The 13,611-nt window shown below is 38.9% G+C and overlaps 1 protein-coding gene across 1 annotated transcript; it reads right to left on the bottom strand.

The window, feature by feature from the left end:
• Positions 1 to 4,399: 4,399 nt before the first annotated feature.
• On the bottom strand, positions 4,400 to 6,714 carry cmklr1 (chemokine-like receptor 1). The gene is made up of 2 exons (XM_076151009.1): positions 6,625 to 6,714; positions 4,400 to 6,522 (listed from the first exon to the last, which is right to left on the bottom strand). Exon 2 carries the CDS (start codon positions 6,485 to 6,487, stop codon positions 5,420 to 5,422), a length of 1,068 nt encoding a protein of 355 aa, XP_076007124.1. The 5' UTR covers positions 6,488 to 6,522; positions 6,625 to 6,714; the 3' UTR covers positions 4,400 to 5,419.
• Between the last annotated feature and the right edge of the window lie 6,897 nt (positions 6,715 to 13,611).

Here is a 13,611-nt window from a genome sequence, read left to right on the forward strand (position 1 = left end):
CAGCATTTATTTATCTGGTGTGTGTGGTAATTTGGGTGTGCAGATGTTTTCTTAACACTGGACTAAATGCAGAAATCCAAAAAGCATTTCACTGTGCAACACTTACCCCAAAGATCACTGAGGACCAGGCATTCTAATGTATCTTATAGATCAGTTGTAGAGATTCTAGATTTATTCATCCTAGTTTTATGTTAAACTTATACCGAATGTGAAAACACGTTTTTTTTTTCCTTCTTAAAATCTCCTCAGCCCTTGAAAGTGTGAAGAATTCTTATTTTGAAATGATCAAGTCTTATTGCCGTCTGCAACGTGCTATGCCATACGCTTAGACATACACCAACCAATAAAATAATAAATTAACAGAATTACTGGTAAGTGAGAGCAAGGAAGGAGAGCTAACTTCCATTTTCAATATACCATATATGAATATTTTTATAGTGTGTGATGAATGATCAGAAATATTTGGAATGCAAGAAGTAAATGGGAGAAGCTGTTTCTATTTTTAACACATGCTTTAATCTTTATGACTCCTGCTTTCAGTGACAGGCTGGCACTTTCTGAATATGGGTGTCACATATGAATGTATTTTCTATGGAATGAATGCAATGTGATATGGCCCAATAAATGAGTAAATAACACGAAGCACTGTGGTGTACATTTTTCCACAAATGGATTCATGCATGTTCTAAGAAGTAAAGGCAGAAAGCGACAGTAGCCATGTTTCTGTGCGCAAAATGTGGGCAAATCTTTTTGATGGCAAAGTTCAACTGTGAAACGGCAGAGTTTCAATGAAGTGATATTGTGCTTTTCTCATCCCTCATTAATTACTAATCATTATATCCTCGAATCTGTCTGCTTTTCATGCAAAGACAATTTTTGGGCTACAACAAAACAGAATCCTGTCATCACCTAAACTGCTAATAACAGAGTTCGGTGACGTTCCTGTCGGCCGCTGTCTTTCATCGATTGGGTCATGGAGAAAAGAGATTTCATCATCTTCCAACATGGCTGCTGCACAGCTTTGCTTGAGGACTTTCCATCTAGATCACAAGACTCGACACAGTTTGTTATGCATATCCCCTTGCGGTTTATAATAAATTATTGCTGGTACGCTGTAGCATTCCTTTTTATAGATGTAATTTCTTTTTCTCTGGTTAAACTAAGCAAAATGTCAGCAGTCAAGAAGGACTCTGGCTTTACTCCTACTGGGGATATTGTGTGTGTTTGCATGTTGCTCTGGTATCTGTCTGGTTTTCCCTTCTACAATCCAAAGCCATGCAGGTTGACTGAATTGGAAACTCAAAATTGCACATAAGTGCATATGTGGGCATGAAGTTGCTTGTATTTGTGTGTGTGTGTGTGTGTGTGTGTGTGTGTGTGTGTGTGTGTGTGTGTGTGAAGCCCTGCAAATGCCTCTTGACCTGTCCAGGCTGTACCTTACCTCCTAATGAATGCTGAAATAGGGTTTTGCTGCTCCATGTGACCCAGTGCAAGATAAGTGCAGGAAGAGAAGGAATGGATGAATGTGAAAAATCAATCTAAATTAAACCAACCAACCAACTCTTGAGGTCTGCAATCGTGAAATATGCACACAGGCCAAGTTAAGTGCTTCCCTGTATGCTGCTTTGGTCATTTCATCAATGGTGAGCATTGATGTTGAGATAAAGATGAATTTATAGATATTGTCAAAATATTGTTTATTTTGTTGGAACCCAAGTTTGGAGCCTGCATGCAACATTTTCTGGAACACAGTGTGCTGCAAATTGCACCACAATGTTGACATAATTCAGTCAAATGTTAATTATAGCCACAGTGTAAGTTCTGTCTTTATATATGGTACAAGACGTGCCACCACTTCATTATATAACATGTACATTTACATTATCATTAACATTACAACAGCAACATTAACATCACCGCTGTCAGGTGGAGAATAAACCTTCACCTTATTCTAGTCAGTAATGAATGCAAGAAATATAAGCGACAGAGCACACACAGTTATGAACACAAGACCTTTCAAAGGAGACATTGGCATGGACTACAATAACACAACACTAAACTCTTATACAGGAACTTTCCAGACATCATTTTACCCTCTCTAAACTTTGTGCTGATCTCACACTTTGTGGAAGGCTGCAGACTATATTTGATTTAAGGTTGGACTTGGATTTGATTTGAAGGCCTATTTGAGCCTGCAGCTTTGTGGGAGCCAATAATTCACTGATATAGGACACAGCCAGACCATTTAATGTCTTACAAGTAATTAAAAATATCTTTAAATCAATATTTAATTTAATAAGCAGCCAGCACAAGGAGGTAAGGAGAGAAGAAAGGGGGATATTGGATGACTGTTTTATCTATAGACTGATTAAATGTAACCGTATTATTTGTAACCGAGACCCTTTATCGTCTTCCGCCCTTATCAGGCACGTCAGCGTTTCTTTGCCATGCATGCTAAGCTTCTAGTGGATAAACGTACACAGCAGCGATTTCCTGTAAAACACAGACATGGTTGAGCAGGCAAGAGACATGAAATGTGACTCTCTGGACACTCGGGGCTTGTTGAAAACGAATGTCCTGTCAGTTCACACTGTAACTAACAGTCAGTGCTCAGGAGCAGTGACAAAACACAACTGAGGACAACAGTGACAGGAAAACTTTGTTTAATCCAAGATCAATTTTGCATCACTGTGATTGTCAGATATTCACCAATTCTATCTGAGGGAGTCTGGGGAAATTAACTGCACACACACAGTGGCAAACAAAATAATGGGAAGAAGTGGCTAAATGTGTTGACATGCAAACAAAGAGATGAAATTGAACAGAAAGAGCACAAATGTCTGAGAATCTTGTTACCACGATCACCATTTCGACTCAAGTGACCTTTGCTCCAGTGATCAAATGCCACTGTTTCAAAACAACCAAAAGTCACTGAACACGAATTTCCTTCTCTGGTGAGAACTGTCTTGTTACTGATCTGAAAGTAAATGAAGCTACGGGAATTCACAAACTGACTCTCACATTGGACAGTCAGACTTGCCAATGCTGCATCAGCAAATTAATTTCTTGGGAAAACATTAATGTTTATGTTTGATGTGTTTGGCAGCAGATTTGTTTTTTACCCTTGAATTATAACAGAAAATGAACTAATGAGACTGACATTCCTGTGTCAGTCTACATTTCACCGATCTGCACTTAGAAAAAAGTGACTGTGGTGATTGAGCTTGTACACAGTGTCCATAGAAAGCTCAGAATGTGCTGAACATGGGTGAGCGGTAACTGGCTGATATATCAAAAACTGTGGTACATGTACCACCACAGGTAGATGTCCTGCATGTCGTGTTGATTTTTGCAATGCATCGGAAACCTATGGAAATTATTTCAATATGGCTTGTTGTTCTCAAATAATAACATGGATTTTGTAGCAAAAATTGTTTGTTTAATTTTTTTATATAATTTTCATTCAAATTTTTTACAATATAATATATCTGAATTCTGTCATTGAGGTTTAGGCTCCCTCACACTCATGCCACTATGCCAACCATGGTGCAACCACCACATGGAGGCCCTAAGTCCCCATCCAGACCTTTTGGTGCCGAGGTGGTGGAATGAGTTACTAAACTCCACTCAATATACTGAGTTGAGAAACACATTCATGTCTAATGTCTACTGATGTCTACTGATTAATTTAGAAGAAAAAAGGAAAAAACCTTGCCACTGGGGTGGTATTGTTGTTTTCAAATCGATAAGTACGTCACTTTAGATAAAAGTGTTCCAAATGACTAAATGTAAATATAAATGTAAATGTATGTATAATTAATACTATTATGAATACTTTATACTTAGGTTTTACTTGAGTGTCAGTTAATTTTCCCTCTCATACTGTGAACTTCTTAGTTTCTGGACAGAGCACACAAACACATTTTTCAGTGATTTTTAATGATGTCTGTGGCTGTGGGTGTTTTGGTTTACTTTGAGGGGGCACTTGGTTGAAACAGTTTGGCAACTGCTGCTATAATAAGTACAGTATATGCAATAACGTCAATATCAAAGAATTTATTTTTAATGTCAACTTTTTTTTAATTGTAAATAACTGCAGATAAAACATTTGGCTTCCATATACTCAAGTGCAACTTAGAATGAAGTTTTCAGTGCCTGGTTTTCATCATCTGCAAAGTGACTGTTGTATCACAGGCATCATATTCCATGATGATAAATTACAAATAAATACATTTTGAAAGAGATTCATTAATCTTAAAGCAGATCTTGACTTTAGCTTCAAAAGGGTTGTTTATATCTAATTCAACTTTGCTCGCATCAAACTAAAATGAACAGAAATCCTTCTTTTTGAAAAACATGCAAGAAATGGTTCAATATCCACTGACTAGGAGTACACATGACAGATTTTAAGAGTTAAATCTTTATTTCAAAGTACAGGAAATGTGAGAAAGACATCACATCTATTGCACCAACCTCATTCACATACAATACAACAATAACAACTGTTTTTTCTTTTCTTTTTTTCTAGCAATTTCTTACTGTTTTACATTTCAAGAATTCTGTACTGAGTTGATCAAGATGCATTCACCTCATCAACATTTGTAAAAGACAAACAAACAAACTGATAAAAGGTATGAAGGGGAGATAGGAACAACGTAATCACTCTGCTTCTCTAATTCACATAGAGAATGAATTCTAATCTCCAGTCATTAAGCAGCAGCTGTTCTACTGTATATGTGAGTAGTACACAGTACATAAGCTCAAACAAACATCCGGACATACTGCAATACATTGACAGTCCATTCTTGTACAACATTTAAATGCTGCAGTACATACATTGTCAGTGAAGTGCCAGAAGACACAACCGCATAAAATTACGTTTTGAATGACAGAAAGGCTCAGATATTCTCATGAAAGCAAAATACTAAATGGCAATCACCTCCTGGATTCTTTCCCTCCACCAGTGATTTTCATTATCCTCTATTCATTTCCAGTTTGAGGTCGGAGGTGATGAAAACATCCATCTGTTTTCTGAGTAATTCCGACTGTTCCAAACAACCTAAATAAATCAATTCCTCTGCAAACTATCATGAGTGAAATCCCTGTCAAGCCTGAAAGCCTGAAAGAACAGTTTTCCTGCAGAAAAGGGCAATGGAAATGTGTTCAAACATGCTGGTTTCAGGATTGCATTTAAAAATACAATTCTTCAGCAAGATCTACTGATCATCCTTTCGGCAGGAAACTAAGTAATGCTCATTTTTGCAATAAATCTCGACTATTTACAAATGATTAATGTGCCTTTTAGCATCCAAGGATATATCTTACAACCATCTGGTATACACAACTAATTGTGTTAACATACTGTAAATTTCAGAAGGAAGAAGGAACAGATGGTTGCAAACATGTCTGGACAATTTGTCTAGATGTGTGTTGACGCTCTTTGGTCCCAGGAGCTGGACCTGGACAGGTATCTGCTCATCGTGCGGCCCTCCTCTCCCATTGCATTTTCCATCTTAGAGAGCACAGAACTCTTGAATGTCTGCTTGAAGTCATTGCCCATGAAAACATACAACACTGGGTTGAGCAAGCTGTTTGCTGCGGCTGTCAGCGTTCCAACTTTAAGACCCATGGTTAATACTGTACTGTTGTTGTGATGGTCCAGCTCGAGTAGGATAAAGATGTGGTATGGTAGCCAGCAGATGAAGAAAGCAGCGATGAGTGCAGTCATGACTTTGAAGGGTTTTGAGGATTTGGTCATCTTGTTGGTACAGAGCTTGACAATGATGATTGAGTAGCAGATGATGATGAGGAAGAATGGGACAACAAACCCCCCAATGAAGCGGCTCACTGCAACGGTCATATGGCCGTACGGATGTGATGTGTAATTAGTCACGCAACTGGTTTTCCCTAGATGGTTGCTAACATCACGAAAAACCACAGCAGGTATGCTCAGTCCGACGGCAAGAACCCAGGCAATGGAGACAGCAGCAGTGGCCTTATTAACAGTGCGCTGGTTCTGAGCCCAGACTGGAAACACGACTGACACACAGCGGTCAACACTGATGATGACAAGGAGGAAGATGCTACTCAGCATGTTGAGGAACATAACAAATGATGTTACCTTGCACATGACGAGGCCAAAGATCCACTCATCCATCACTGTGTTAGAGATACTAAATGGAAGACAGGCACAGAAAATGAAGTCTGAGATTGCAAGGCTCAGGTACCAGGTGGTGTTAACGGTCCTCTTCATCTTGAAGCCAGAAATCCAGATGACCAGCCCATTCCCTAAAAACCCAAGCAGAAAAATGAGCACAGTGGCCACCACAACGGCAGCACATGAGATGTCCTCGGAACATCTTGATTTGTGTTTGAAAACCGGCTCATCGTGAAAAGTGTGGTTGTCGTTGTAGTCGTCGTAGTTGTAAGTGTTGTTTTCCGCGTAGAGATTGTACCCAAACAAGTCAAAATCTGCAATAAAATCCATTACAACTCAAAATTGGATGAGTGACTTTGAAACTCCTGAGAAAAAGAAAAAAACATTTAAAATGACCGAAAGTTGAACCTTCATTACGCATGGAAATTGGACTATGTGTTTGAATATTAAATAATAGTATACAGTACCTTGAACTAGATCATCCACTGCTGTGGACGGGATGCTGTCCACGACTGATTGTCACCGGAGCTTTGACGTTCCTTAAAATGTGGTATCAGCACTACGTAACACTGCTAAGCAATCAATCAGCTGATGGCTGTTTCCCAACATCCTGTCTGGACTTTCAGTACTGCATTTTCATGACTAACATCTTGGACTTCATGGCATTTTGGCTCAAAGTTATTTTTTGTATAAAGAATCCCAAGCAGGTGATTAAAGATACAATAATATGGCTAAGAAGTGATTAAAAAATCTCTTTGGCTGGAAACAAAAACAAAACCCATTTGGCGATGTAAATGTCATGACAAACATTTTAATCTCATGTACTATGTTTTTTCAGTAGTTTGAATTAAGTTTTTTATGCCTGTACAAAATGTTGAGCAGATTTAATACAAAGAAAATGAAATAGGTCTCAGTATTGACCCATGAGGCACTCCAAACCTAATTTACACAGAAGAGACATGATAGACGTAGCTGTCCAGGTCGAGAAAAGCAGTTTAGAGTGGTAACAGAGATTACAAACAATTTCATCCTCAATTTAGAGTTATTCCGGGAACTACTTGTTCATTTCATGATGGTGAGCACCTCAGGATATTGAGTGATATTTTATTCTTTCTAATCTATTTTGTCCATATATATTTCAGGACTTTCTTGTATTTGTTGTGATCTTGGATAAGCTTTGCAACATTGCTCTGATAATGGCTTTATCTGGGTACATTTCCATCTTCCCTGTCAGATTCATATCATTGACCAGTTGCAACTGTTCAAAATAGACAGGAGTTTTTTTATTCATGGAGCGATGCAAAGCCATGAGCAAAATGAGCAAGGTCACACACAATGAACACAGTGATTTCAATTTGATATTACAACACCAGCTTTTGATGCAGATGTCTTAAATGCACAAAAAAGGCAACAGCTGCCGTAAACATAAGCTAGAGAACAAAGCTTGTATGATCATTCATTAAAATCACCTCTCTGCTTCGTACAGTCCTAATTACCTTGGCAGCTGCATCCATCTAGAATGTTCTGGGTCCTGTTCTAGCATGAGACAAACCAAATTGTTCAGCACACAAATGGCAATGTTATGTTATGTTTGGAAGCTTGTGAATGAGGACGATAGCAACGTTCCCTTGCATAATATTAGATTCCAGATAAATATGTAAAATTGTCTAGAAGACATATTTGGCATGTAAATATGAATTAGAGATACTATTTCAAAGTAAAATGATATGGCTGGATGAGTTGTAGCGATAATATCCTTCATGAGTGAAGAAAAAAACCTTTGTTGTAGTTTCGTTATGATGCAAATCCATCAAGGCACTTCTCATTTTTTGGGAACAACTTAGAGATGGAGTGCTGGTATCACTGATTCCTTAGGCGTGGCTTTGGGTTGGCAGATACTCGTCTTTGCCAATATAAAGTTGCTAATATAAGCATTCAGTCCATACAAAGTTTTCTCGGACAAACACGATTAAGTGTGCAGTTGTATTTCCTCTACCTGCATACAGCATGAACACTGTGCGCAAGGTTTGACAAAGAAAATGGGACGGGAAAAATGAAACGCAGCGAAAAATGCAGCGAGCGAGAAATGGCCTAAGTGAGCTATGAAAGTATTCAATGTTCTGCATGTGGAGGCACTTTGCCCAGTTCACCTTGTCACAGCTGATGACAGTCATTGCTCCAATCCTCATTTTATCAGGAAAATCCTGGCCAGCTGAGGAGGAAGTAAGGAAGGAAAAGCAGAAGTTTTCAAGATGGTTGATGGTTCATGTTTGACGGTTACTGTGGCTCTAAATCACGTGCATGCATACATGTGCACGTGTGACAGAAAAAGAGGAGACAAAAAAGTAAGCTAAGTAATGACTGACTAATGACTTTATTTATGTCGGTTTTATCCAATAGCAGAGCTTCTAAGCTTTCAATTGACATGTTTGCTCCAAGTGTTTTTTTTTTCCTGGAGATAAGGCGTGAGCATGTTTAGGTGACAACCCAAAATTGGAGGGGCCAGAGGTCAACGGACCAAATGGCTGGTCCATCTTGAAAAGAAAGTTCCGAATTCAGGTTTGGAGCATTGATTCGGTACAAATATGAATTATAAAAAATGTTTTTGCTTCCTGAAGAGTATACAAAATAAATGACCACACCACCACCAACCATTTGTTATATAGTTTCTCATTGGTGTTGCTCAAATTTGGTACCAATTTAACCAGGAGTATTTGACTCCTGTAGACACTTATTGACATAAAAGTAAAATAATTGAATGTGTGTTTAATGAAAAACATGTAGCCTGTATTTTCATTTATAATGATCATTTTGTGATTCAGCACACGGGATCTCATGGTGAAGGTGTTTACAACAATTGTGAACTTTGCTGTGTTTCTGTGATGTGCTTATAAAGAGTTATAAGAATAAAAAAGCTAACAATACAGGCAAGATTAAACATTACTCCTTTATCAGGTCCGATTTTCTTTGCAACATTGCTCTGATAATGGCTTTATCTGGGTGCATTCTCATCTTCCCTGTCAGATTCATATCATTGACCAGATGCAGCTGTACAACAAACAGTGGTGTAAGCCTGAACAAAACATTTTGCAGTTTTTTTTATTCATGGAGCGATGCAAAGCCATGAGCAAAATGAGCAAGGTCACACACAATAAACACAGTGATTTCAATTTGATATTACAACACCAGCTTTTGATGCAGATGTCTTTAATGCAAAAAAAGGCAACAGCTGCCGTAAACATAAGCTAGAGAACAAAGCTTGTATGATCATTCATTAAAATCATCTCTCTGCTTCGTAGAGTCCTAATTACTTTGGCAGCTGCATCCATCTAGAATGTTCTGGGTCCTGTTCTAGCATGAGAACAACCAAATTGTTCAGGACACAGATGGCAATGTTTGGAAACTTACGAATGACGAAGACAGCAACGTTCCCTTGCATAAGGTGTTGGATGGATGTTTTCTCAGACAAACACGATTAAGTGTGCAGTTGTATTTTCTCTACCTGCATACAGCATGAATACTGAGGACAAGGTTTGACAAAGAAAATGGGGCGGCAAAAATGAAACGCAGCGAAAAATGCAGCGAGTGAGAAATGGCCTAGGTGAGCTTTGAAAATATTCAATGTTCTGCATGTGGAGGCACTTTGCCCAGTTCAGCTTGTCACAGCTGATGACAGTGATCTATAGCATTGCTTCATAAAGTACATCACCGCCCCCTATCCTCATTTTAATCAGGAAAATCCTGGCCAGCTCAGAAGGAAGTAAGGAAGGAAAAGAAGAAGTTTTAAAGATGGTTGATGGTTCATGTTTGACGGTTGCTGTGGCTCTAAATCACATGAATGAAAGAGAAGAGACACATATACAACTGTGCATATTGGTAGTCTGACAAAAAATGTGCCCGCTGAAGCTAAACCCTCCACATCGGCAGAGCCCAAAGTCACTCAGCCTGTAGGAATATAGTATATTATATAGCCTCTGACTGCAGATTAGCCATGTTGAAGTTAATATAGACAAATCGTCTGATTTAGGAAATTGCCGGATTATGAAAGATACTATTAGTCCTGAAGTGAACTAATAAATTCTTTCTCTCTGTAACTAATAAATTCAGATTGTCTGCGACTCCTGCAACTACACTCATTTCCCGCTACTGCTGTTGTCCTACCAACAGCTCTGGCTGCCACCGTTTGATCTATAGCCTGTTTCTCTAACCAGGAGGCTTCCACTGCTGCTAGAATTCAACAGTCACTGCAAGCTGTACTGCAGTGCACTGGTACCAGTAGTTCCACATGTGTAATTTAGCAGCAATTGGGATGGTGGAGTGGTTCAGAAGTGAGGATCCGCACGCCCCGCTCTGCTTAATTCTACATAGTAAAATAAAAATGAAAAAACATAACTTTAGAACTTCCCCTATTCATATCTGAAATAGGGGAAGAGATGTTTCCATTGAATTCTGATTAGAAGAAATTCCCAGCACGTAGGTGGAAGAGAGTGTGTTTCCGATAAACAGGCAACTTGTACAGGAGGAAAAGCCATGCTGGGATATAAACACTGTGTTTTATTATTTCTACACAACAGAGCAGAATCACATGAAAGACAAACAGCACGGTACGTTACAGTGGCTGTGTTCTGGTCTGAGACTAAATCACAGGCTTTCACCTGCTCAGTAATATGAACACACCAGCGGTCCTCTACACTGTATTATGCAGTGCTTACTTTATCATAAGCCTATAACCTATAATGTCTTGGAACCTATTACATTATACAAGCATAACACCTCCCTCATCATTTCCCAATAACAGCTACTGTAGGCCAACACGAGCATGAGGCAGCATAGAATGCAGTTTAGACATAATGTTTGCTTTCTGCTAGATATAACTCTCTCTCCACAAATTTAAGAAAAAAAACTCATCAAGGGCTTTCTTTTGCAATAAATCTTGCAATATATACTGTGTATATGTGTGTGTTGGAGTGTGTTAATAAGCAAGAGCTTCGAGTCATATTATATCATTTATCTTCTGTCTCTCCTAACCAGATGATATTGCACCTAATGGTATTGCAGGAATAATTCTGTGCAGCAAAGGCATTTTCAGCCCCCGCACACCCATACTACATAATGTGATTGTCTTTTGAGTTTTATGTCTTATTCTACCATAACCGTGGCTTGCAAGACAAACAAGTGTAATTCTGATCTGAGATGGAGAAATTGTAAGCAACCTGAATTTAAAAGGATTTATAGATGTAGATTTGTGATTTAGAATAATGGAAGGTTTTGCTGAACTTTTAATGCACGGCCTGGGAAATGGAGAAGTGATGGATAACAGCTGCTGTTTTATGTTACACACACTTCTGTCAGCCCGACAATTGTTAATATATTTATGATATGGTTGTGAGTTGGTGTAAACATGCCTTCTTGTCAGTTAGACATATTTATGTAAGCACAATCATAACATATTCAATATTTATTTTTATGTGTTAATTTATTACAGTGCATATTGAGAACACAGTTGCAACACAAAGCAGTGACCACTGCAAGGTTAAAGTCCCTCTTTTGAATCTTTGAGGAAATTGGCATCTAACTAGCACCGTAATCCATCGATCGAATTAAGAGGAAACAGGTTTCACATGGTAGATTTGAGCATCGATCTCATTTTCAGTCACCAAACTCGTAGTTTTTTGCCATATATTTTCATTGAAGATAGCAACTGAAGACACAAAAAGTTAACAGTCAGAGTATTTTTTTATACATAGAGAGGGGAAAACACTAATGCTGAGGGATGTGTAGTCATACACATAGAACTGGGTGAAAACGGAAACAAAGCAACCGAGAGCAAACTCAGACAGCTATGACATCAATGTGTCCGTTTCATGTCTTTATCCACTTACATTGATCCCACGGTCTTCAGTGTATTTTCCTTTTGAATTCCATGTCTTGATGTGCTCTTTCATTCTCTATCCCTGCTTTACTCTGTGCAAACTTGCCGGGCTGGAGTAAATCCCAGTTTTCACTGGATATGTTGCCAGTGTATCGCAGGGCGAAAGGCCCCAGTGTATTTCCAACAAAGTCGAACCTTCAGGGCAAAACGATGTCTTACAATGCTCAAGAGGCAGCGATTCAGGCTCTTTGGGTGTTCTTTGTGCAGGGCAAGGTGAGCGTTTGTCTTTAGTGTTTTCATGCTCCCAGAGCGAGTTTCGCCTCCTGGCCTCTTAGCAGCGATGCAAACAGCCATGTGTTATTTGGACCAACTACGGTCAGGGAGAGGAATCAAGAGTAAACTGAAAACAAAACACCATTTCTACAGACTATTGTGAGCATGGTATTCTACATGGTATTTAACACAGAGCAGCATTCAGCCCCCCCCTCTCCCCCCCACCCCAGAGACAGGTTTGCCACATAGAGGGCTTCCTTAATTCCTCTTTTAAACCATTTCACTTCTCTCTCCAAAACATGTGCATTGTTGTCATAAAAAAAGAGTTCCTTGTTTTGTGGGTAGATAGTCTTGGCTTGAAGAGTTGGTGGCCCTCAGGATAGATACAGTGTATAATGTATGGATTGGTTGAATTCTCAGGATGACTGAGATCATTCATAGATATAATTGCTCCACACAGAAAGGCCCAATCTTCTTGCTGTGGAGCAGTAGTTGCAATATAAATCTTGGCTTGAATGTTCTCTTGCATAATATGATGAACAGGCAATTACACAGTGTGCCGTGTATGTGTACCTTAAACTGATGAAACTCTTCTGTAAATGAGGAAATATGAAATGACTAAATGTTGTACACTAGAGGCCCAGCTGACCAATATAGGTGCAATTTCACCCCAGATGACTCAAAAGCCCGTTGATATGATATCATACAGATTAGATATCCCAACGGAGGCCGAGGCTATAAATAATAAACACCACACAAAACACTCCGGTATCATCTTTTCTTGGGAAATTTATGAAAGCCCTTTGAGGAAATGTGACTTCCTGCTTTCTATGTGAGAAGATGCATAACAAGTACAAGTACAGATGAAAGAGAGTTAACTTTCTACTTTCAATGCCATCCGGATACTTAATATGGTAAATTATCCATGGTAGACTTTTGCATTTACTTTTCTTTATATAATATAAGCTGTCTTAAAATGAATGCTAATTTGACTAATTAGTACATTTGCAGCATTACACAGTGTTAAAGGCTTTGCGTTGATCCCAAGCTTTTTGTGCAGCACAGCCAAGTTAGAAGCATCTCAGTGTCACTGACACTCAGTTGAGTGTCCCACTAAAAATGAGGTCGCACTCACACGTCCTGCTGAAACGTCCCTGAGAAACCTGCAACTTATCTACGCTAAAGGGAGAATAGAAAAAAAAAATCCCTGTGGGAATAAATCAAGTTCCACATTATCATGAATTTTAATACTCTCGCAAGGGTTTACAGTAAAGTGGGGGAAGCACATTTCTGCTCTAAGCATGAACTT

This window comes from Genypterus blacodes, unplaced genomic scaffold (assembly GCF_046128005.1).
Source record: "Genypterus blacodes isolate CSIRO-AG114 ecotype Tasmania unplaced genomic scaffold, CSIRO-AGI_Gbla_v1 ptg000053l_1, whole genome shotgun sequence".
Classification (NCBI taxonomy): Eukaryota; Metazoa; Chordata; class Actinopteri; order Ophidiiformes; family Ophidiidae; genus Genypterus; species Genypterus blacodes.

Coding starts and splice junctions, on each gene's coding strand:
- cmklr1 (XM_076151009.1), bottom strand. CDS start 6,487: ATGGATTTTATTGCAGATTTTGACTTGTTTGGGTACAATCTCTACGCG.